The sequence below is a fragment of the Neoarius graeffei genome, chromosome 9, assembly GCF_027579695.1.
Source record: "Neoarius graeffei isolate fNeoGra1 chromosome 9, fNeoGra1.pri, whole genome shotgun sequence".
Classification (NCBI taxonomy): Eukaryota; Metazoa; Chordata; class Actinopteri; order Siluriformes; family Ariidae; genus Neoarius; species Neoarius graeffei.
Genome location: NC_083577.1, coordinates 77535743 through 77562719, shown reverse-complemented (window position 1 = coordinate 77562719; position 26977 = coordinate 77535743). Strand labels below are relative to the sequence as shown.

The 26977-nt window shown below is 41.6% G+C and overlaps 1 protein-coding gene across 21 annotated transcripts in view; it reads left to right on the top strand.

Moving 5' to 3' along the window:
- Positions 1–26977, top strand: part of tns1b (tensin 1b) — a 476125-nt gene that overhangs the window by 344730 nt on the left and 104418 nt on the right. For 17 of the 21 annotated variants that reach the window (XM_060930311.1, XM_060930314.1, XM_060930305.1 and 14 more), the window contains one exon: positions 21945–21986. In XM_060930311.1, coding sequence (XP_060786294.1) covers positions 21945–21986 — 42 coding nt within the window. Of the gene's footprint in view, positions 1–21944; positions 21987–26050; positions 26121–26656; positions 26973–26977 lie in introns of those variants that run through there. The other 4 variants (XM_060930326.1, XM_060930325.1, XM_060930321.1 and 1 more) reach the window with 2 other exon arrangements.

Genomic DNA, 26977 nt, shown 5'->3' with positions numbered 1-26977 from the left:
GTTTGAATACCATTATGCATAATTTCAGTGTTAAATCCTCACTATGTGCGCTTATCTCTGAACGTGACCCAGTATTCCTGTAAAATGATTCAATGTGAGTGGAATCAGAAGGGTGAGGGCAGGTTTGCTGGCTGCTCTTACCTCCTTGTTTGGTGAATTCCTGAGTGCTGAGGGGATGGATTCATTGGATGCTGCATGGAACTGTGATTTACACACACCTAAACACACGTTTAGTACATTTAGTCAGAATGCTATGAATTGAAAATTAAACACTAGTCTCTGTTTAATTTGGAAAACTGAGACGTGACTAGAGGAGAGCTGGACATATCTGAAGCATTGTAATGCTGATGGTAATGCTGGTGTTGTGTTTGTCGTCAGCACTCCATCAGGAGTACGTTCGGGGTGTGTTGTGGTGCATACTGGCATGCTCACACTGCCAGGATGCATTCCACAGATGTGCTCTCATGTTGGCCAGCTCTTCGTCTTAAAAGCCAGGATGCTGCATTTGCCCACAGAGAGATAGAGAAAGAGACAGAGAAATGGAGATGGAGCAAGGGCTGGGAGACTACCGTTTATCTTGATTATGTTTTTTTCCCATGGTATACATCAACATCACCCATGTTAACTTTCATGTATATGAGTTATAGATGCTGCATTAAAGCACTGACATCACAACACATAAAATCTTATTGGACACCAGAGCCAGCACATTGTTTTCTAATGGCTGGCTTTCTAAAGATGGGCAAGAGCTTTCAATTAGGAAACTGTTTATAGCCTCACATACTTTCATGCTGTGCCCGGTTACATTTTGTGTACAAGACCGAGCCAAACACTTTATGATGAATGATTTTTATCTCAACTTCATTTGCGTGTCCTTGTGCACATTCTAACTTCAGGCTGACATTGCCAGAGAGATACTGTACACATACACAAATGTGGGTTTGACTACACTTCGCTTAGTTCATGTTTTCTGCTTCTTTGCATTTTCCACTAACACAGCAGAGATCTTGTCTTTTGTAATTCCATACACAGTTACATGAAACCACTTGGGCAGAATGTAAATAAATTCCCATAAAAATGCAGATTTAAAAAATGGGCAGGTGGACCCAGTGTTGTAGTCGAGTCACTAAACCCCGAATCCAGTCTCAAGTCCCCAGTGTTCAAGTCCGAGTCAAGTCCAAGTCATTAAAGAAAATTTCGAGTTGAGTCCACTATTGATCAGAGTTGAGTCTGAGAATAATAGGGTGTTCACACGGCACATATTTGCATCGATGCTGCACCGATGTATTTTGTTGCGATATATCTTACACTGGTACAAATTTTGCGCAGCGTTCACACGTCACAAACCTGCTTACTAGAGAGAAGTGTGTTAGCACCGGTGCAGCCCCACTTGCGGTCACACGGCAGTTTCTGCGACCGTGCAATAGTAGCAAAAACTTTATTACTATCATTTCCTTTGATAGTAATAAAGTTTTGATATCATTTCCTTTTATAACTATCATTTCCTATCATTATTACTATCATTTCCGATAGTAAAAATGCAGAAATTAAATATGCGCATGCGTGAAAATGTACTTCCTTTTCCCGGTTGTCATGGCATCACCAAGCGCCGGGAAAACAACGTGGATGAAGACACCAGTGTTGCCAGATATTGCTGACGTTTTCCAGCCCAAAATATGTTCAAATCCGCCAAAATGCACTTCAAGGAACAGTCCACTGTATTTCCATAATGAAATATGCTCTTACCTGAATTGAGACGAGCTGCTCCGTACCGATCCGAGCTTTGCGCGACCTCCCAGTTAGTCAGACGCGCTGTCATTCCTGTTAGCAATGTAGCTAGGCTCAGTATGGCCAACGGTATTTTTTGGGGCTGTAGTTAGATGTGACCAAACTCTTCCGCGTTTTTCCTGTTTACATAGGTTTATATGACCAGTGATATGAAACAAGTTCAGTTACACAAATTGAAATGTAGCGATTTTCTATGCTATGGAAAGTCCGCACTATAATGACAGGCGTACTAACACCTTCTGCGCGCTTCGGCAGCGCATTGATATCTGAGCTCCGTATCAACGCGCTGCCGAAGCGCGCAGAAGGTGTTAGTACGCCTGTCATTATAGTGCGGACTTTCCATAGCATAGAAAATCGCTACGTTTCAATTTTTTTAACTGAACTTTTTTCATATCACTGGTCATATAAACCTATGTAAACAGGAAAAACGCAGAAGAGTTTGGTCACATCTAACTACAGCCCCAAAAAATACCGTTGGCCATACTGAGCCTAGCTACATTGCTAACAGGAGTGACAGCGCGTCTGACTGCGTCTGACTAACTGGGAGGTCGCGCAAAGCTCGGATAGGTACGGAGCAGCTCGTCTCAATTCAGGTAAGAACATATTTCATTATGGAAATACGGTGGACTGTTCCTTTAAAACCGCCCAATCTGGCAACACTGGAAGACACGCAGTTCTGTTGTTGTTGATATTTGCCATTTTGGAAGCGCAAAATACCAGGATGCAAATTATGCAATGCCTGTATGTAATCAACTCTCCTCACGCGTAGCGAGTCTACCCCTGTAGCGTTCAGACGTCCCATTTTATATCGGTGCTGCCCCGCAAACTAGCATTTACTCCGGAGTAAATTTCTTAAACCACCTCCCGAGCAGGGTTAGATTTGCACCGGTTTAAGCAGCTTTCAGGGGCTACACCAGTATAACTTTGTACCGTGTGAACGCTCTACCGGGGCAGCCCCGGTGCTACACCGGAGTAAAAGTTGCTGTGTGAACACCCCTCAAGACTCCACCTGCACTATTTCACGGTGGCTGTTTCTGCCTTTATGTGAAACTGTCTCTGTTACTGTGTTGGAGTAACGTTACTGCTTGACTGCCCCATTTTAGTTAATAGGCTACAGATAAGCTTGTTCACACTAGCTAGTTCATCGGTCAGCAAGGAAGCCCCGCTATCAACAGAGCAATGAACATAGCGTGTCACTTCCTTCTCTGGGTGGAGTCTTGCCAAATGACGGTTGAAGTTTGAGGTTGTCCCCGTCATCTCCTCGATAGTTCTACATATGGAACACAGCAGTATTTTTCCCACTGCACAAGAAGTCTGTATAAGCAAAATGGACAATCCTAAGGACATTCTCTTCAGGCGTTTTAGTGTCATTAACGTTAGTTTGTTCCTGAACATGACATATGAATAGGTGAATGTGCATTCTCTTGCATGGAATTAGTATAAAAATTAATGTAGATATAAATATCTTATGCCAAATGGCATGTTACAAAAAATAAAGAAAAAATCCGAGTCCTCATCTCCAATTTACGAGTCTGAATGCAGTTCATGCATGAGTCCGAGTCATCAGTGTTCAAGTCCAAGTCAAGTCATGAGTCCTTAAAATTAGGGCATGAGTCGGACTCGAGTCTGAGTCCTGGACTTGAGCACTACAGGCCTGAGTGGACCAACACTCCTGCACCAACACTCAAGTAACACATTGCTCCAAAATCATTCATCATTATCTGTATCAAGTTTTATTCTTATTTCTTCCCCAAATTACTTTACACGTGGTTAGCATTGTCGCCTTACAGCAAGAAGGTTCTGGGTTCGAGCCCAGCAGCCAACGAGGGCCCTTCTGTGTGGAGTTTGCATGTTCTCCCCATGTCTACATAGGGGTTTCCCCCACAGTCCAAAGACATGCAGGTTAGGTTAATTGGTGGCTCTAAGTTGACCGTAGGTGTGAATGTGAGTGTGAATGGTTGTTTGTCTCTATGTGTCAGCACTGCAATGACCTGGCGACTTGTCCAGGGTGTACCCAGCCTCTCGCCTATAGTCAGCTGGGATAGGCTCCAGCTTGCCTACGACCCTGTACAGGATAAGCGGCTACAGATAATGGATGGATGGCTATGTATCTAATGTTAGCTGCAGAAATTAATTACTGAAATTAATTGCTAGATTAGACTTAGTTGACAAAGTTAATGCAAACAAAATGGCTCATTTATATGGAAAAAGGTCACTTTTGGAGCCAAACCAAATTTATTAACATTTATAAGACTACAGGATACTAGATGTATAGACACACAGAAAATTGGCCATGGATTATCTCATCTCATTATCTCTAGCCGCTTTATCCTGTTCTACAGGGTCGCAGGCAAGCTGGAGCCTATCCCAGCTGACTACGGGCGAAAGGCGGGGTACACCCTGGACAAGTCGCCAGGTCATCACAGGGCTGACACATAGACACAGACAACCATTCACACTCACATTCACACCTACGGTCAATTTAGAGTCACCAGTTAACCTAACCTGCATGTCTTTGGACTGTGGGGGAAACCGGAGCACCCGGAGGAAACCCACGCGGACACGGGGAGAACATGCAAACTCCACACAGAAAGGCCCTCGCCGGCCACGGGGCTCGAACCCGGACCTTCTTGCTGTGAGGCGACAGCGCTAACCACTACACCACTGTGCCGCCCCCGGCCATGGATTATATATATAGTTATATATTTGTGATCAGAAGTTTACATACAGGGACATGAATGACATCTTGGATATGAATGTCATGGCAATATTTGGGCTTTCAGTAATTTCTTTGAACTGTTCTTTTTCTGTGGCAGAATGTACAGCATACATCTTTAATTAAAAAAAAACACTAGAATTTGGTGCACAAGTGTTAATTTTCTTTGGATTTTCTGAAATCAAGACAAGGTCAAAATTATACATACAGGGTCAAAAATTTACATACGCTCACTTAGATTATTAATTCAGAGGTGCTGAAACTTCCAAAATGTCTCTTATCTTGCCAAGGCCGAGGTCTCTTAACTTCCTGTTAGTGATTATGGTTGACTACAGCTGGTAGCTTCTCTGTACCTTCATAAAAAGGGTTTGTTTACAGCACTTTTTTTTTATTAAAGACGTATGCTGTACATTCTGCCACAGAAAAAATACTGAAATAATTAAATGTACTTGTACGTACTTTATGGCATAATTGTAAATTGTGTTGTGTTGTCTGTTCGATTTGTTACATGTGTATTTATCAAGACAAGTTCCTCACATTTTATATCTGGCAAATAAAAACCTGATTCTGATTTTTCAAAGGTGGCTTATGAAATACAAGCTAAATAAGTCACCTATCTAGTTTTCTAATATGCACAGAAACCTTCTAATCTGCACACTGTCTTATTTACTGTTAACACTTGGCTGAGCAAATTACTTCTGACTTTTTTAGGACCAAGAACAATAGCAACACCAATGGTCAAAAATTAAAATACACAAATTGGAATGTGGGCGGCATGGTGGTGTAGTGGTTAGCACTGTTGTTGCACAGCAAGAAGGTTTTGGGTTCGAGCCCAGGGGCCGATGGAGACCTTTCTGTGTGGAGTTTGCATGTTCTCCCCGTGTCTGTGTGGGTTTCCTTTGGGTGCTCCGGTTTCCCCCACAGTCCAAAGACATGCAGGTTAGGTTAATTGGTGGCTCTAAATTGACCGTGAGTGTGAATGGCTGTTTGTCTCTATGTGTCAGCCCTGCGATGATCTGGCGACTTGTCCAGGGTGTAACCTGCTTCTTGCCCATAGTCAGCTGGGATAGGCTCCAGCTTGCCCGTGACCCTGCACAGGATAAGCAGTTTTTAAAAAAAATGGATGGATGATTGGATGGAAATTGGAATGTAGTAGAGGCTGGGGCTGACTTCTTTCTAGCCCAGACTGTAGATGAATGCACTGATAGTATCAGTGACAGTCATGCCAAGTGATTACACTTGGCAAAATCCCACACTGATTTTGTGTGCGTTGTGGCTGATTTATTTCACTGACACATTCATAATATGTCACCAGAAGTGATTGAGAAGACACATGAAATACAGCAGCAGGTAATAAACATGAAGGAGTTGGATTACTTTCTTGATTACTGATTTTTGAAAATGCTTTTAGAAGAGAAGCGAAAAGTAAATACAAGAAGCAAGTTTAAGGTTTGGGTGCTTTGAACAAAAGAGCTAACTAACAGCCATTGTGACCAGCCGTCACTGTTATTTAAGAATTATTCTGATTTGAAGTGAATATCAGTGAATAATAACCTCGACTTCGTCTCGGTTATTATTCATCGATATTCACTGAGCCTGAGACAGATAATTGTTTTAGCATTAATACACAGGTGACTATTTTAAAAAATCATATTAAAAATATTTATTTCAGTCTTCAAAAGCAGTATACAAATGTAATGTGTGCAGATTTGAGTCACTTATCGACGGCGAATCACATAAAATACTTTGTTTTGAAATAGATAAAATAAACCACAATTCCAGCTTACCTTTGAATATTTTTAGACCAAACTTCGTAGCATCTTTAGTGCTTTTAGGAACAGCATTTTCTTTCATCATTTGTAATTCGTCCTCACTTATGATGACAAAGTGCTTGGCAGCCATTTTACCAAGTCGCTTGAGGTGATTATCGAGAAATGGTCCAAATTGTTTGACCAATCAGTGCGCAGGATTTCCTATAAACACCTCTGCATTTATACTACGTAAATATGTCTGATCAAACTTGAGTGACCTTAGTAAACAATAGGAGTGTACTAACAGTTCTCCTATGGAGCACTTGCATGTGACGTCACAGCCGATCCAGATTGTGACAGACGCCATCTTGTCAGTCAAACGCCATATTTCCGCCTTCTACTTCTACTTCTACCTTTTCTTCTGGAAAACCCTACTATATACAATTCTACTACAACGGCTGCGGCTACAAGCTCTCCCTACCTGTGCACGTGTTTTATGTTTTTTTTGTGTATTTTTGCGTGTTGTTCGTCTGTACCGGACTTCAATATCTACTACAACCGTATGGACTTACTGGACATTGGTTTCCAGCAGAAAATGACGGTTTGTAGCGATTTCCATCGCATGCACAACATTCCGGACGAGATAGCGAGACCAGCGGGGTCTCCGTGGATTGTTATCGGAAGCAAAGCGAAGGAGGCGGCGTCGGGAGTGGAAGCAAAAGCGGGGCTGCAGGCAGAGTTGGCCTGTTGACTAAGCTCAGAAAACAGCCCCTCAAACCTCCACTGCTAAGCCTCTACCTCTCCAACGCCAGATCCATGGTAAACAAGACGGACGATTTGGAATTACAGCTGGAATTACCTTATTCTATTCTATAATCGGCTGGTCAGTGCTATACTCAATACTTAAGTGACTTACCCGTCCAATGAGGATTGTTATTTTCTTGTTTACAAGATGCCACATCTGAGTCATTGACAAATCCTGAATTTCTGTAAAGATAACTGTCCAGAGATTTATAAGCACGCAGTGCTTCACCACTGAACAGCGAGGGAAAGTTAATGAGGTAATTATACACATCTGGGTATTCCGCTGGCAGTTCAAAATCCACTGACACGGTCGTGAAAACTCCGTCCGGTAAGCCACAAGGGTCACTAATCTGTAGATCGTTTATTTTAGACATATATCTAGTTATCTGTTCATTAGAAAAATGAGCCATGTAGTCCGTCGGTTGAAATTGATCCATTCTGTACACGAGTGCAGCAGTATTCAGCGGTGTTTTTTACCGACAAGATGGCGGCTGTGTACTTTCCGGTCACGTGACTGCAAGATCTCTATAGGTGTGTATGACTATAGTACAACCAAACATGTGTCCCATTCTCATTCACACACATATAGGTAAACACAGCGCACACATGTATTTGCACACTGCTTTGTTCCTGATTCATTTGAGTGTGCTGTTGGCCATAATAGGCCAGAAGAGAGTGAAACACATTCCACAAGCTTAGTGACAGTAAACAGGCCAGTGTATCTCCTCGCTGGTCCACCAGAGTGTATATGTATGTTTGTATGTTTAAATCTCAGGCCCTGGAGAGAGTATCTCTCTCTGTCTCTCACATACTGTATATAGCACATAGTGGAGGGTCCAATGTGATATCCAGTCTCTGTTGGAAGGATCAACACGAGGTCAAAGGCCAATTTGGGATGCTTCCATTTGCTGGTTCTCACAGCGACTGATTCTTCAGCTGGATGGATGAATTCTTTCCATTAAGCTCTCGTGAGACATGCAACCTCCCCTGTTTACATGCTGGAAAGATGTTTTATCTGCCTGCATTCATGTGCCCCTATTTATACCATACATTTTTGTGCATCAATTATTAAAACCACATATTCAGATTCTTTAGGTTTTTTAATCATTATTACTGAAAATAGCATGTCACATGCATTTGGACAAATATTACTTGTGTTAAAAAGTAACTGATTGTCTGTGTCGGAGCACCATCAGTGTAAAAAGAAAAACAACAACAACATGATATCTGAAATAATAATAATAATAATAATAATAATAATAATAAAAGTAGTTCTGATTTTGTTAAATGAACAAATAGAAACAAGTAGTCTAGTAGTCATGGGAGCAACAGAAATCGGGATAACAATTTATGTTAAATTACAGTAATGATCTCAAATGATTTAGAGGTCATTTAATTTTTATATTTCCCTAAATCCTGTTTTAAATCGTACTTCAGCGTGGATCGTAAAAGGGTTAAACAGGCGATTCACTATTAAAACCTAAAAATCTGACCACCTGTTGCTGATGTAAGTGCAATATTCAGTAATATTTCCTATGACACTAACTTGCTTTCTTATTCTTGTTGTCCTTAGAGGAGACCAAGAGGAGACTAGCCAATGTCCTTTTTTTTATTATTAAATGTTCCAGTTTCAGCTGTGCTGGCCTGAGTCGTGTGTAAATCACACTGCTGAGCAGATAAGTAGAATAACATATCCTTTTTAGGCATTCAGTGTGGGACACTTTTACAGGAAACTCATGCTGGCCAGATCAAGCAGCTGTCTGCCTTCTCATCCAACTCATGTACACCGGTTACAGATAATCCCATGTTCTGGATAATTACAAGGTTTTTTATTTTTTGGTGGTGATACACAATGTACCCCACCTCCAACCTCTTCTGAAAAACTTTTTTGGCATACTGGAAAGAATAAAAAAGGATATGTGTGCTCTCCAGTAGGAGGCACTGGACTATAAAAAGAGTTCACAATAATGTTAGATTTCTCCCACATCTTTCTTCTTTTAGCTTGTTTTGTTTTCTGAGTCCTGCAGATTGGATCTGCTTAAAAAATGAGTAAGTCTGTGTGACTAAATGCATACTCACTCTGGAAAAAGAACATGCTATTTTTTCTTCTATTCATTCATCAGACTAGTATAGCTGTTTTCATGGCGTGCTGTGGTTTGAGCAATTTTCATTGGAACATAAATCCATGTTTAACTGCTATTCACATAAAGGTAATTAAAATATCTACCTGTTTCCTACATGACAGAGTAAAATGAGTATATGAAACAGGAACTGTATGGTTTAGAATTAAACCGAAATGAAGTGTAATAAATGCTTTATACCACAGCATTATTGGATTCTGATTGGTCAGAAGGTGTGTTTTTATAAAAGCAGCTATAACAGTAATTGTCACTTGTTCAGGTTTTTTTTTCTTTTTTTCGTTTCTATAGTAACTGATAACTTATAGGGTATTGTACAGTGGACATTTCACATATTCTAAGCCTAACAATAAACAAATTAAAAACATCTCATCTCATTATCTCTAGCCGCTTTATCCTGTTCTACAGGGTCGCAGGCAAGCTGGAGCCTATCCCAGCTGACTACGGGCGAAAGGCGGGGTACACCCCGGACAAGTCGCCAGGTCATCACAGGGCTGACACATAGACACAGACAACCATTCACACCTACGGTCAATTTAGAGTCACCAGTTAACTTAACCTGCATGTCTTTGGACTGTGGGGGAAACCGGAGCACCCGGAGGAAACCCACGCGGACACGGGGAGAACATGCAAACTCCGCACAGAAAGGCCCTCGCCAGCCACGGGGCTCAAACCTGGACCTTCTTGCTGTGAGGTGACAGCGCTAACCACTACACCACTGTGCCGCCTCAAATTAAAAACATGCTATTTAATAAATAAAAATGCTACTTGTTAATATGGTGACACTTTCTGTGAAGAGATTTTATGTAACATTTTGGAAGGAGTCACCAGTGTCAGTGCTTTGTAACAACCAAAAGTGAATCTGCAACTCTACGTTTTCCACCATGGGATAGTCATGAGAATGGAGAGTAAACTGAGAACACTGCAGAAATTAAAAAAAAAAAAAAAAGGAAACGTATGTGACAGGGAAAACAAAGAAACAAAACAAAACCAGTATATTTAGAGATTGCGGGCCATGTCGGGAGGGAAGGAAGGGAGTCAGAGAAATCCCAGCACACACCCAGCATTTCCTCTATGCAGCCCTAAACAAAGCTACAGTAACTAGATGCGATAGAGAATATGAATGTGGATCACATTAGAATGAAGCATTGTGAGATTATCCTATTTAATGTACATGATTCAGAGTATTTATGAATGCTGCACAGCTTAGCACTGTATGCAAATATAATACCATTCATCCATTACCGCTTATCCTGTGCAGGGTCACGGGCAAGCTGGAGCATACCCTAGCTGACTATGGGTGAGAGGCGGGGTACACCCTGGACAAGTCACCAGATCATCGCAGGGCTGCCACATAGAGACAAACAACCATTCACACTCTCGGTTAATTTAGAGCCTAATCTGCAGGTCTTTGGACTGTGGGGGAAACCAGAGCCATTCATCCATCCATTATCTGTAGCCGCTTGTCCTGTACAGGGTCGCAGGCAAGCTGGAGCCTATCCCAGCTGACTACGGGCGAAAGGCGGGGTACACCCTGGACAAGTTGCCAGATCATCGCAGGGCTGACATATAGACGCACAATCATTCACATTCACACCTACGGTCAATTTAGAGTCACCAGTTAGCCTAACCTGCATGTCTTTGGACTGTGGGGGAAACCGGAGCACCCGGAGGAAACCCACGCGGACACGGGGAGAACATGCAAACTCCACACAGAAAGACCCCCGTTGGCTTCTGGGCTCAAACCCAGAACCTTCTTGCTGTGAGGCAACAATGCTAACCACTACACTACCATGCCGCCCTCAAATATAATACCATACAGAGTACAAAACCATTTTTTACACTGATCAAAGCATGATACAAATGTAAAATACACCCAGAACCAGTCAAAAGTTTGGACACACCAACTCATTCATATGTTTTTTTTTTTTCTGTACTTTGACTATTTTCTACACCTTATAACAATACTGAAGACATCAAAACTAACAAATAAAGATAAATAAACTGAAATAACATATGGAACATATCGAATTATGTGGTAAACAAAAAAGTGTTTAAAAACAAAACAAAACAAAATATGCTTCATACTTTAGATCCTTTAAAGTAGCCAGAGCTTACCTTGATAATGCTTTACACACTATTGGCATTATCTTAACCAGCTTCATGAGATAGTCACCTGGTATGCTTTCAATGAACAGGTATGCCTCATCAAAAGTTAATTAGTGCAATTTCTTACCTTCTTAAAGCATTTGAGATCATCAGATAATAAATTGTAACTAATCAAAACACAGTAAATAGCCCTATTCCATAACTTTAGTAATCCATGTATAAGTAAAAAGAAATGACAATCATTACTTTCTGACATGACGTGTCTTTTAATTAATAAAAATAAAGAAAAAACATTAAAGCTAGACAGCCTTTCAATTTCATAAAATCTGTGAAATTTAGTTCCCTCTGAAATTTGGTCATTGTGATAGATGTTTATTTCTGTAATATCTAAAAAAAAAAAAACAGGCCATTCTGTGGCTGGGAAGTTATTTCATTTGAGGGGATTCCTGAGCAAATAATGCGCATGAAATCACTCGCTTCACACAGTCAAGCAGACAGAGGAAGTCCATGTGCACATACACAGGTTTAACTTTACTCTTTTTCTTCTTCTTTTGGATTTTACAGCAGCTGGCATCCGGTGTTGCATTATTACCATCTACAGGTTTACCTTGACTGTGCATTGACAGTTACATCATTTTCTTGCTAAACAATCAGCTGATCACACCGAGGTGCTCGCTGACCGCCAATATTTATTAGTACCGTATTTTCTGGACTATAGAGCACACCTGTATATAAGCCGCATCCGCTCTATTTAAAAAAAAAAAAAAAAGATATACAAGCCGCACCGGGCTATAAGCCGCAGATATCTATGTTGAAAAATTAGATATTTACTGCATGTACAGAACGATTTTGTACTGTAAATGTACATGTATGTACCTGAACAGATTCTTTCCGAACAGTGCCTTTTAACATGGCAGCAACTTTGCTGATTAAAATGGAACAGAACCAAGAGAAAATAACCGGTATTTATTTACCTTCATTTCTCCTGTGTTTGAAACCACAAGTCACTTTAATCATCTTCGCTGGATTTGAAAATAATTACCAGTTAGTAATTTGTCGTGCGTGTTCTATCTGCTAAAGATCTGCTAATTCTTCTTTGCATTGATTTTTCGTCTATCTTATTTTTGATTCTACTTCCGGTTAGAGCGCCCCTAGCGGTGGAAGAAAAATCCACAGAATAGCCGCACCTTTGTATAAGCCGCATGGTTCAAAACCTAGGAAAAAAGTAGCGGCTTATAGTCCAGAAAATACGGTAATATTCCTGCATTTCCTTTCCTTCGCAACATAATGTCTTTCTTCTTGCTTTCCGTTACGGTAGTCGGTCTTTCACATTTCATTCGCATCCTCCATTTTTCTGTCCTGTTTCAAATTTGTTGCATGTCATAGTATCTTGAATTGGGGCATGCTGAAGCAGGCAAAAATAATGGAGAATTTAGGGCCACGAGGCCCTAAATTCATTAATTGTTCTATTAAAAAAACTAATAAAATTGGAAGTCTGTGATTCAAATTCAGTAGCTTTTGGTCCACTAAACAAAAATAACTGGGTGTCAGGGAAAATTATTTTCATGACCTAAACGTGAAAAATCTGAAAGGCAGTCTACCTTTAAAGTAGAAGGTGTGTCCAAACTTTTAACTGGCACTTAATAATTTCTGGTAAATGCCTGAATGAAAGAAATAATATGTATAATATGTAAGGACCTTTACAGGGAGTGCTGTTATAGCAAAATAATTGATGGCAGCATGACATAATGAAGCCCAACACAAAGCAGTTACAGTTACCAGACCATCACTGATTATTTTTCAATAACAGCACATGCAGAGGTTCTTTTATTACTTATATGCCACAACAATTTGTCAATTCTAACAACCTTTTATTTAATAAAGAATCAAATATAGTGTTTTTTATCCATTTATAATTACATTTAATGTTGTGGAACATCTAAAAAACAAATGATTCCTGTTATTACTTATGTTATAGCAGCTATACACAGTCACTCTGTTACCAGCCTGTCTTTTTCTCTCTTTCTTGAAGATGGCATGAACTCTTTTCGACTGAATGGACTGTGGACTGCACAAGACAAACTTTCCCATGGTTTTCAAATGAGCACTGCAAAGTCTTATTTTTAGCTCGAGCCATTTTAAAGGAAACTCTGTTCATTGTTTTTGTTCTGTCCATTTCGAAAACTCCCTGTATCTTTTATTTTTTCCCCTTCTTCTAACATATGCTCTGAAGTGGGCTATAATTTGAGTCCCTAGAATCACTTACATAAGTGGTAAACCCATGTGATAAGTACAGTGCCACATTAGAAGCTCAGTGCCTGTACACTCTAGTACTCCTCTGGAGGTAAAAGGAATGGGTTGAAGAATGGCACTGCAGTCTCCTCCAAGCTGGGCACCATGTGTCTGAGCTGTGGTTTATGCTGAATTACAGGTGAAAGTGCAGCATGGAAGCAGTGCCTTGCAACAACCACCCAGACAGTCATTTTGCAACAGCACGATAGAATAAACTGTCTGGAAATGTAAGTTCAGCTTGAAGATTGACTAATGTCTAATGACAGTAATCAGATGTAGATAGTGAAAAGTCCACTTGATTCAAACCCTAGTGCCTTGTCTCCATCTGGGCGATTTGTTTGGACTGGTTAGAACACAGCAACTGAACTTGGATATGGACCAAAACAACTGGTCTGAGAGTGTCTGAGTAAAGTGATCTTTGTCCAGATTTAAGCAAACTACCATGACTTGACCTCAACCCTACTGAACACCCTTGGAATGAATTGGAACATTGACCTCACTAATGTTCTTGTGGATGAATGAGCATAAATCCTCGCAGCCACAATCCAAAATCAATTATAAAAGATTCTCAGAAGAGCAGAGGTTATTTTAGCAGCAAATCTAGAATGGGATGTTCAGCAAATTACATGGGTGCAATTGAACAGGTGTCCGCATACTTTTGGCCATATATTGTATTATGGTTAGTGAGAATGAGGTACAAACTGACCCAAAAATAGAGCTGCAGAAATGCAAGGTGTTCTGTCTATTTGGACCACTGAATAAAATGAGAAAATAAATGAGGGATGCAAACAAAATCCCAAGCTAACGGCAAGACACCAGTAGCTAATCATTTCACAAGAATACAACATAAAACAGACACGCTTCCTGTTCTTCCTTGCTATTCAAAACACACATATGAACCCAATCTCCAAACAAAACCCAATCTCAGAATATCTAGAATATACACGTATACACAATAAACAAATCTACAAGCATCTAGTAACTGAAGTCAAAGGGGAAGAGCAAATATCAAGGTCCCAAACAAGCTCATGGTTCACTAACTATCAACACCCAGGTAACAAGATAATTAGCATTAAGCTAAAAGGGTGAGTTTGATGACGACTCAAATAGTTATGCAGTAATACTGTACAAACCCCATTTCCAGAAAAAGTTGGGATATTTTCCAAAATGCAATAAAAACAAAAATATTTGATTTGTTAATCCATGTGACCCTTTTATTTAACTGACAAAAGTGCAAAGAAAAGATTTTCAATAGTTTTACTGACCAACTTAATTGCATTTTATTAATATAAACAAAGGGCGGCACGGTGGTGTAGTGGTTAGCGCTGTCGCCTCACAGTAAGAAGGTCCGGGTTCGAGCCCCGTGGCCGGCGAGGTCCTTTCTGTGTGGAGTTTGCATGTTCTCCCCGTGTCCGCGTGGGTTTCCTCCGGGTGCTCCGGTTTCCCCCACAGTCCAAAGACATGCAGGTTAGGTTAACTGGTGACTCTAAATTGACCGTAGGTGTGAATGTGAGTGTGAATGGTTGTCTGTCTATGTGTCAGCCCTGTGATGACCTGGCGACTTGTCCAGGGTGTACCCCGCCTTTCGCCCATAGTCAGCTGGGATAGGCTCCAGCTTGCCTGCGACCCTGTAGAACAGGATAAAGCGGCTACAGATAATGAGATGAGATGAGAATATAAACAAAGTTAGAATTTGATGCCTGTAACACACTCAAAAAAAGTTGGGACAGAGGCAAAATAAGACTGAAAAGTTTATAGGATATTCAATTAACACCATTTTGGAAGATTCCACAATAAGCAGGTTAAGGCTAGGCTGACACTTGCACGATTCCGTGGCACGCATTGGCACGACTCGAGTCGTGCCAGTGCGCAAACTAGTCGTAAACTGGCGTGAAGTGTGCGTAAACCCGTCGTGACTGCGTGCCATGTCGGGACGAGAATTTTGAAATGTTCAAAATTTTGGTCACGACAAAATTTCGCGACCAGGTCGTGAACTATGCGCAAACTGTTCGTGATCTCATCGTGAACTCGTCGTGACGATGCGGGAGGATGCATGCCAGTGCGTGGAAGTGCGCGCCATGCCACGACTGTCACGAACTGCCACGAATAGTTCACGAACAGCTCACGTCGAGTTCACGAGTAGTTCACGACATGTTCACGAATTGGTGCGCGTCGCAGCGTGGCCGTGCCTTCCCACTGACACGGTCACGCATTGATGGCACAAGCAGTTCACGACGAGTTCACGAGCAGTTCACGACTACTGCGCGACAGTGGCGCTCGCGTCGGTGCGGGGGTATATATAGGGCTTCCCGGACACTTCTTGCCATTCGCAATTTTTTTTCTTGCTTTTTTCTTTAATGTCTTTTATTTTCTATTCCTTCATGACTTTTTTTTGGGGGGGGGGAGTTTTGTTTCTTTTATTTCAAAAATGGAACAACTGTGGATGCAGCTCATGAAGCTACTACCATTCTTTCTTGCCAAGGGACAGCACCAGCAGGGGACATGTAGTAATGTGACAGGTAGTCTCGCTGATCCTTTGCATCCTTCTGGGTATGATGGCCGGTTAGAGGCAGCAGCCCCTGCAGGTGTCGGTCAGTCCTCCATCCACCAGGGATCAGATCATGTGTGTCCGGATCTTCGCGGTCCACTTCTGAAATTGTGTGTGGGTATCTGATGAGGATGAGGTTGTGCATGACACAGGCGTGCCCAAGTCGGCACAACACCGTCCGAATTGCGCAAACTCGTCGTGCCAATGCGGGAAGTGCGTAAACTATGCGCAAACTATGCGTGAACTCGTCGTGCCAGTTCGTGAATGTGGACGGGCACGCATTCGTGAACTCGTCGTGAACTATGCGTGAACTAGTCGTGAACATTGCGGGAGCCTCCCAGTTCGTGCCCCAAAATGGCATGACTTGGCACGACAAAATCGTGGCCAAAAGTCATGCAAGTGTCAGCCTAGGGTAATTAGTAACAGATGAGGGTATCATGATTGGGTATAAAAGGAGCATGCACCAAAGGCTCAGGATTTGCAAGCAAGAATGGGTCATGGGTCACCTTTTTGTTCCAAAATTTGTGAGAGAATTGTTAGTCAAATCAAAAAGACCGTTTCTCAATGCAAGATTGCAGAGAATTTATGCCTTTCAAAATCTATAGTACATAATATTATGAAAAGATTCAGTGCGTAAAAGGCAAGGTTGGAAATCACTGTTGAACCAGGCGGCACTGCCTGAGAAATGGCTATGCTAATGTGACAAATATAGCCACACGGACTCAGGATTACTTCAGAAAACCATTTTCACTTAACACAGTCCACTGCTGCATCCAGAAATGCAACCTGAAACTGTATTATGTAAGAAGGAAGCCATTCATCAATTCTGTGCAGAAACACCACCAATTTCTCTAGGCCTGAACTCATCTCAGATGGACCAAAAGACAGTGGAAATGCGTGCTGTGGTCAGATGAGTCCACATTTCAGCTTGTTTTCGGGAAAATCAGACGTTGAGTTCTCCATGCCAAAGATGAACACGACCATCCAGTTTATTATCAGAGAAAGGTGTAAAAGTCAGCATCTGTTATGGTATGGGGGGCATCAGTGCCCATGGCATGGGTGAGTTGCATGTGTGTGAAGGTACCATTGATGTGGAGGTGTATATTGGGATTTGAGAGTTGTCATCAAGGTGACGTCTCTTCCCGGGAAGTCCATGCTGATTTGAGCAGGACAGTGCCAAGCCTCATTTTGCATGGGCTACAACAGTGTGGCTTTGTTGACAGAGTGCATGTGCTTGACTGGCCTGCTGCCAGTTCAGATCTGTCTTCTATTTAGAATGTATGGCACATCATGAAGAAGAGAATCAGACAACAACCACAGACTGTTGAGCAGCTGAAGTCTTGTATCAAGCAAGAATGGACAAAAATTCAAATTGCAAAACTGCAACAATTAGTATCATTAGTTGTCATACAATTAAAAAGCAACGGTGATGTAACACAATAGTAACAATACCTCTGTCCCAACTTTTTTTTTTTTGAGTGTGTTACAGGCATCAAATTGGTCAGCACAGTGGTGTCGTGGTTAGCACTGTTGCCTCAAAGCAAGAAGCTTCTGGGTGTGAGCCCAGTGGCCCACAGGGGCCTTTCTGTGTGGAGGTTGCATATTCTGCCCGTGTCTGCGTGGGTTTCCTCTGGGTGCTCCAGTTTCTTCCCACAATCCAAAGACATGCAGTTAAGCTAATTTGCTACATTAAATTGCCCATAGGTGTGAATAGTTGTTTCCCAAGCCCAGAAATGGGAGGGTTGTGACAGGAAGGGCATCTGGTATAAAACTATGCTCCAATTAATGACATGTGGATCAGTAGGGTCCACATGGACCGCGACCTGGCAGTAGTGATAGACAAGGAGGAAGAAGTTGCAGGCATCAAATTCTAACTTTGTTTATATTTACAAAGTACAATTAAGTTGGTCAGTAAAACCACCAACAAACTTTACTTTGTACTTTTGTTAGTTAAATAAAGGTTCACGTGAATTAACAAATCAGATTTTTTTTTTTATCGCATTTTGGAAAATATCCCAACTTTTCTGGAAATGAGGTTTGCAAGATCATAGGGAATAATGAGGTGCAGGGAAATCTGGAAAGTGTGTCTGCTGCCCATTCCAGTTTAGGCCACATCCAATTTGAGTTTAAATCTGAATACAGATGCATATATAGATACAGATAGTGGCAATGCATTATAACCCTACAACACTTTCAACAAAGTGAGAAAGAGCATTAAATAAAAAGAGGCCAAATGCAAGAGATGCATCCCGTAATACATCTTCCTGTCCAAGTGAACCCAGCACTTTAACACATTTTAATCATATCTAGAGAACAAATGATACAGAATGTTCAGTATGAGTATCTGATTATTAACAATTCTGAAATAAGCATGATATAAATATTGGGAAACAGTATAGAGCAGCATGAAGGAGAGAGGGGTTTATGAGAAGTTGGCAGTATGGAGTGCTCAGGCAGTGTGAGAAAAGGGTGTGGAAGTCCCTCGGCACCACAGTCATCAAGCACATGACCTCACACCTCATTGCAGCCAGTCTGTTCCTTAGGCCCTTACCACAGAGTTGAAGACTGCCTGCCAGACTTGTTTCAGAGGAACAAAGCCTCAAAGTCTGGCTTATCGACAAATCCACACTGTGTTTTTGTTGCTGCTTGGATTGTATGTTATGCAGCTCTTCTCAGGAGTCAAAAGAAAACTTTCCAAATCCAAACTCTCATGTGTGAGAAGTACCCACTGCAGGAAATTACTTGGCTAACAACCAAAGATTTGTAAACTACAGATGTGTACACTCAAACATTTTTACATATTATTTTTCAAAGAGATTTGCATAGTGAGGCAGAGGGTTGTGTTGCCACCTCACAGTTTCACGGTTCGAGCCTGAGCTTGGATTTCTGTCTGTGTGGGATTTCACATATTCTCCCTGTGTTCGCTTAGGTTTTCTGCAGATTCTCTGGTTTCCTGTCACTGTCCAAAAACATGATGTTGGGGAGCTGGCTATGCTAAATTGTCCTGAGAGGTGAATGACTGCGTAAAAGTGTTTGCATAGTGTCTTGTGATGGACTGGTGTCTCATCCAGGGTGTATTCCCATCTCACGCAAGTACCCTTTGCTGCAGAACCAGAGTCCATGGTGTGGAGAAGATAAACCTGCTGTTAAGTTGTTCTGCGTTGTAGAGGATCATGTGGGTCAGGGTTAGGGCAGGGGTTTCCAATCCTCAACAGGCTGATGTGGGTGCAGGTTTTCATTCCAATCACGCAGGAGCCCAGTCTGATTCCAACTGATTACTCAGTTGATCTTGGCTTTTAACAGACACAGGTTTAGTTTCTGTTGACTGGAATGAAAACCTGTGCCCACACTGGTTAAGGATGAGAATCCAGGATAAGAACCTGGATAAGAACCTATTCAGTGATCCATCAATCAATGGGCGGCATGGTGGTGTAGTGGTTAACACTGTCACATCACAGCAAGAAGGTTCTGGGTTCGAGCCCAGCGACCGATGGGGGCCTTTGTGTGGCGTTTGCATGTTCTCCCTGTGTGTGTGGGTTTCCTCCGAATACTCTGGTTTTCCCCACAGTTCAAAGACATGCAGGTTAGGTTAACATAGGACAGCCATGGCCTGAGGTTGGGCTGAAGTGCCTTGAGCAAGGACACCTAACCCACAACTGCTCTCTGGACGCTGTATCATAGCTGTCCACTGCTCTGGGTATGTGTGTGCGCTCATTGCTCACTTGTGTGTGCGTATGTGTTCACTGCTTCAGATGGGTTATATTTCACTGTGTGCTTGAGTGTATGTGTGACAAATAAAGGTTTCTTGGCTTCTTTTTAACAAGCATATTAGCCAACAAACTCATGTATCTGTGATTCATTTGTTCCTGACAACTGGCTAGTTTGGGGCTGAGATTTACAGTAACTCTAGAAGTTCATTATGAAGTGATTACTATGGAGCACACTACATTTAGGATTACTACATTTAACGTTTCATGCTCTTGGTGCAGTCCTAGTGTTTTCCCAGAGATTATATTTCTCAGACACTGAGACAGACAGGCAGAGTCTCTTGTGGAGCTGAGATTTGATGATTCACATTACATCAGTGACCACTCAGCTGGCGGGTGGCTCAGGTTTTGACAGAAGTAAAGCTGTTGTGAATTTCCTTGAATTCCGAGTCACAGTAGTTCATCCGTTATGTTCATTTCCTGGACGCAGTTCACCTCTTTGATATGTATTCCACTTCACCCTCCTCCCACTTCCCATCTTTTCTGGTTCAACTGTAGTTTAAAGAACCACAACTACCCAATATGAAAACAGAAGCATAGGTCATAACTATTACTTTCTCATCTCTGTTTGGTGCTATAAAAGCATTTTCCTCTGAATGCTTGTTCTATTGAACAGGCAGGGTTGTCTTGCATGGGTATAACTCTAATGCAACTTTAGGTTGATTGAGTTGCATTGGCTGATGACATCCTGGATCCAGAGGGTTGTCTCATCTCATCTCATTATCTGTAGCCGCTTTATCCTTCTACAGGGTCGCAGGCAAGCTGGAGCCTATCCCAGCTGACTACGGGCGAGAGGCGGGGTACACCCTGGACAAGTCGCCAGGTCATCACAGGGCTGACACAGAGACACAGACAACCATTCACACTCACATTCACACCTACGGTCAATTTAGAGTCACCAGTTAACCTAACCTGCATGTCTTTGGACTCTGGGGGAAACCGGAGCACCCGGAGGAAACCCACGCGGACACGGGGAGAACATGCAAACTCCACACAGAAAGGCCCTCGCCGGCCCCGGGGCTTGAACCCAGGACCTTCTTGCTGTGAGGCGACAGCGCTAACCACTACACCACCGTGCCGCCCCCAGAGGGTTGTAACTCGCCATAAATGAACACTTTGCTCTGGGCCAACTCTTCTACTGAAGTCTGAGTTGGACTTCTGTATATGGTGCTGCTGTAGCCCTGGTCAGACTTTCTCCATTTTTCTCTCATTGACTAATGGTGAAGCTATGTACCCTTGTCTAAATATTTACCCAGGTTGTTTATCGATGCTCCTACATACTGAGCCCAGCCCAAGTCTGTCTGCCTTTCTGTGTAGAGACCTCCAGTGCATCAGACTTAATACGCACACACACACACACACACACACACACACACACACACACACACACACACACACACTCACAAAACCAACATCACCTCTACAGCAATGTCACAAAAATTAAATATTTTGTACATTTTATCATTGAAAAACTTCAGAATTTTGAAAGCCATAGTTGCACTAATGAATACCCCATTGTATCTCAGTAGATTATTTTCATAAAGACCAGAGGGAGAAAGCTTTTTTTTTTTTTAATTTAATGCAACTCAATTTTACTTCTGTATCATGTTTTAAAATAGACATTGTTCCAAAGCAGCTTTACAAAAATCTGGATGAAGATTTTGTTCCCTAATGAGCAAGCCAGATGCGGCAGCGGCAAGGATAAAAAATTAAGAAGAGAAAGACACTTTGAGAATATAAATTGTTCTTCCTCATGACATCTATTTAGAAAAGACTAGATAATAGTAATACTGTATATAGTGGTATTGATTAGTAATTCCCTGTTGATGCCTGTGCCACCTTCCTGTTTACAGCTGGAAAGGCTGACCTTTATGGTTTCTCTTGAAAGGCAATGAACTGAAGCAGTGCTACGCCAAGGTGCTGGCACAGGGAATCACCTGCGGGCTTTTTCCACAGTGGGCCTCTTTGCTGCTTTCTTCAATCACCTGACTATTTTTTTCTCACAATCATTTTTTTTCTTGTGCTTTTCAGGCTCCCAGCAACGACATACCACTAAAACATGTAGAAACAATGGTAAGCACCTTTTAAAGCAATATTAACCTTTGTAAAAGTATATTAATGTTTCATTTCCTGTTGTAATCTGCTGTACTTGATTTCTGTGAAGTAAGTATTGCTCTAAATATTACTGGTTTATAGCATGTAAATATTTAGCTCTAACACTGAAACTGTTGCTATGTAGTTGCTGTGCTATAAACCTCACTAGTCTAAAAGTCATACAGAAATAAACCACAAATTATTGGTTACATTAGCTAAAAAGTCAGCCTCACAAAGAGCATGATGGACGCAGGCTGGTTTGGAGCAGGCCAGTTAAAACACCTCCTGTGTTTAAAGCTAGCCAAGGGAAAAGCTCCAGCATTAACATCATACCATAGCTGGGGCATATGAACATGTTTCCAGCAAACCAGTACTCCTTATGACTGCCTCCCCTCTGCCTGGTCTGTCTTCTAATATACAGCCAAAAAACACTTGTGCTTGCCTGACCACAACTGCAGATGACTAACCATACAGATTTAACATTAATCTAAATGAACTGCAGACATTTCAATGTAGAGTTGCATACAGTATGTGAGTGTAGTTTCAGATTATGGCATGTGTGGAATATGAGTGCTACCGTCTTTGCATTGACAGTCATGGCTGTACTTTGCACTGTGCAACAGATGTTAACAGCTGCTCTGGAGATTCTGATATAGCCGATATTTCTTTTTTAGAATCTCAAAATTCAACTGAAAAATGTTTATTGCTTTTATCCACTCCTTTGGAAACACATGAACACATATTGTTTTAGTACCATCCATCCATTATCTGTAGCCACTTATCCTGTACAGGGTCACAAGCAAGGTAGAGCCTATCCCAGCTGACTATAGGCGAGAGGCTGGGTACACCCTGGACAAGTCGCCAGGTCATCGCAGGGCTGACACGTAGAGACAAACAACCATTCACACCTACGGTCAATTTAGAGCCACCAATTAGCCAAACCTGCATGTCTTTGGACTGTGGGGGAAACCAGAGGAAACCTACATAGACACGGGGAGAATATGCAAACTCCACACAGAAGGGCCCTCATCAACCGCTGGGCTCGAACCCAGGACCTTCTTGCTGTGAGGCGACAATGCTAACCACTACACCACACTGCCGGCCCCGTTTTAGTACCATTTTTCTCCAAAACATTTGAATATATATTCAAAACCAAAACCCACAGTTTCTAGTTTATCTGTATTCATAAAATTTTACAAGTTTATTTCTGTTCCTAATTAGAGGAAGAAAGTATTACAGAGAAATTTCCCAAACTGTTTATCGTTTGATGTTTTTATTTTTCCCCAATTTTCCCCTAATTTATTCTTGGACAATTCCCCCAAAGCTATCAATCTGGGAGAATCAAAGCTATCACATATTTTTTCCAAGCCACATGAAGTCATCCAACTGCTACCTATGCTGCATCTACACACTTGGAAGAAAGCATTATCCAGCCCCTTTTATCATATATGTGCTCCAGACACCCATGACTGACTGTGGTTAATGGGGGAAAGAGACTAAGCCACCCCTCCCATTTAGAGACCATGGCCAATTTTGCTGTCTTCGACCAGACACAGATATCTGTAGCATCATTGTGACCTCTGGAAAATTGGGCAAACACTTACAGTATGTCGTGCTACTTGGGAGCCCTATTGTTGGATTTTAATCAGAATAAAGAAATAAGAGTCCAACAAACTTTATTCCAACAAAGGATAAAATTAAATATTTCCCTTGACAGTGTCTTCACAGTGAAATAAATATTTAAACACTAACAACATAAATCATCTACTTTTTTCATTTGTGTTAAGTGTGCAAATTTACGAGATCTAGCTTTCTAAAGTGATTCTTGTTGGACCATTTGCTGGTAAGAAGACCTTCTGGTCTGAGGTTATACATATAATTGGATAAACCAATGAACCAAGGATAAACCAATGAACCAAATAGTGTGCAAGATGGAATTGGTTTTATTTAAATTTGTATATGAGACTGCATTTGAATGACCAATGACCTGAGTACTCTTGCATACTCTTAGTTCAGATCAGGCTTATAGTACTCGACTCCAGGACTCAGATTTGAGTCCGACTCGTGCCCTAATTTTAAGGACTCGTGACTTGACTTGGACTTGAGCACTGATGACTCGGACTTGGACTCAGACTCGTGCATTAACTGCATTCGGATTCGTAAATTGGAGACGAGGACTCGGATTTTTTCTATATTTTTTGTAACATGCCATAAAAATTTGGCATAAGATATTTATATTTACATTAATTTTTATACTAATTTCATGCAAGAGAATGCACATTCACCTGTTCATACGTCATGTCAGGAACAAACTAACGTTAATGGTGCTAAAACAGCCACTGTCAAATGGTGCGGTTGGAGTCTTGTTCTCAGACTCGACTCGGCTCAGTCGTGAACTTGACTCGGACTTGACTCAAATTTTTTTTTTAATGACTTGGACTTGACTCGGACTTGAACACCAGGGACTTGAGACTGGACTCGGACTCGAGGTTTAGTGACTCGACTACAACACTGGTTCAGATGCCAAATATTCTGTTACATTGTGCCTTTTGAGACAACCTTTCAGAGGCCTGCGAAGAAGACTTAAATGAGTTTGAGACCACAACTGCTCTAGAGATTGTGAGTCAAGTGATTATAGCTGTTCAATAAATTGTGGGGCAGGTAGTTATAGTTGTTCTAGGAAATGTAAGACACATTATAATCGCTATTATAGTGACTTTTGGACACCCATGACAGCTTCTATAGGCACTGGGATACATGCAATCATAGACATTCTGGTTCTCTATGGAGAATGTGACTGAGGCACCCGTACCCCTTATGAGCCCTTGCCATTGATCATTAGTACTTCACATAAGGCCTACTGCTGTGCTGTGCAACAGTTCAACTGAAGGATATGCAGTAAATACTCTTAAAAACTCTTATCCTTTAGAACGTAGTCTACACACAAGTAGATGGATTTACTGTTTTGCATCTGTGTTTTATTTTCGCTGCTTGAGTGCATGTGGCTTTGTGTGTTTCTGTAGGGAAATGATAGTTAAGTGTTGTGTAAGACTGGCTTCCCATCATACCCTTCTCTTGAAGGACTCCATGATAGTATAGGTTTTGACTCATTTTCTGGTTTGGGACTGGGTTGTAGTAAGTAAGTAAGGAAGGAAGTATCAAATTACAAATTGGGCATTATAGCCTCTAGCCATGAGGTAGCCTAGGTTTAGGAGAATAAATAGAATTATATTGTACATAGATGAACTTGGATTGAGCTATGAAACATTTTCATCAAGGGATAATCTTCCATGTATTTAATTTGACATGAGCGATGTTATCTGTGTACAAAATGTATGCATTGTATACAAATGGCAATGTGTACATGTTTTTCCGGGAGGTATGCTTTTCCTGTGTAATTTGGTAATTCAGTAATCATATTAGAAGTCATTTGCTTTCCTTGGTCAACATCCTGTGGGTTTAATAAAGAAAAATGAACCTCCCTTTGAGTTCCCATCTCCTTTTTTAGACCTTATAGTACATGCTTCTCTGAATGAGCCCTTACACAGGAAGCAAACCAGGTCAGTAGGATTTAGCCAAGAAACATGGAGCACAGCATGCTGGTGTTTTAACCCCACTTCTCAGATTGATTTCTTCGGATTGTTTCAGGCTGATTACCCCAAACTTTCTCTAGGATTCAAACTCCAAAATGTTTCAAACACCATGCTTTGTTGGATGTTGTTGTGGATCAAAATATCGTGAGGTTGTCATTCATCATATTCCATTATTCTTGGCAAGGTACAGTTCGCCAACTCAGGGTATAGGTTTGAAGCTGGTCTGGAAAGGATAGAGCATATGGCTGGTATTAAGAGATATCTTGGTTTGATAATGCCATCAGTGAGTGTAATTAAACCTGCAACTGGGATATTTGATCAGACTTGCACCAAATGCTGCTCTAGGCTCTGTCATGAACATTACAATGTGGTTCTTCTGACGTCTTCAACTCACAATATCCTGCATGGTTTTTTTTTTTTCTTGGATTATTAAGGTCTGAAGATCATATGACCTAATCACAGGATCTCTTTTGCCAGCGTGTGGTTTGAGGTCTTCTGACTCATAGAGTGACTCACTACAGTACGTACTGTTTTGATTATATTGAGCAGTTTTAAATTTTGGATTACAGATAAAGCAAGATATTTATATTTAGATGGTATCCATTTTGCTAAAGTGGACACAGGAAGAAGGAAATGGGTTTAAATTGCATTCACAATTTCTTACTTTCTTTCTTCATGTAAACTTTATGGCATTTTGGCATTTGGAATGTGCTGAACAAAGCACCAGTTTTTTTTCCTATGATTTGGAAACTCGAAGCAAAACTTGGTGCGCAGACTTATTCATCATAGAAAGATGGTTAAAGTTGAAAACTATGTAATCTTTTCCTTTGACACATCTTTAAGGGTGTTCCCCTGTCAGCTGCTTAATGCCTGACCCACACGGGGTAGAGAGGAGAACCAAACCAAACTCACATGGGTGGCAACCAAAAACACACATCCCAAGAAAGAGGGAGGAGAGAAAGAGGTAGGGGCAGAAGGGAGGGGTTGGATGGAGAGATACCACACAAGTGAAAGAAGGAGGAGGTTGGAAAAGGCGGGAGGTAGAGAGAGAGAGAGAGAGATTGAACGAGAACGAGCAAAGGAAGGAGTGAAAACAAGTGAAAGGGAGAAGGGGGAGTAGAAGAAAGAAGGAAAGAAGGCAAGCTGTGGTCTACTGTAGCTTTTGGCCAACCATGTGGCATCCTGTGAGAGGCACCGACCCAAAATAGAGGCTTTTTTTTTCACTCTGGGACGGCAAAGCTTGCTGTAGGAAAGGAAAATGCAGAACGACAGAAAGCACTCTTTCTCAGCCATGAACCCCAGCGGTTCTTTACGGAGACGCCTCAATTCAATACGCAGCGCCTGGCGCTGGAGCACGGGCTACCTGATGAAGGTAGG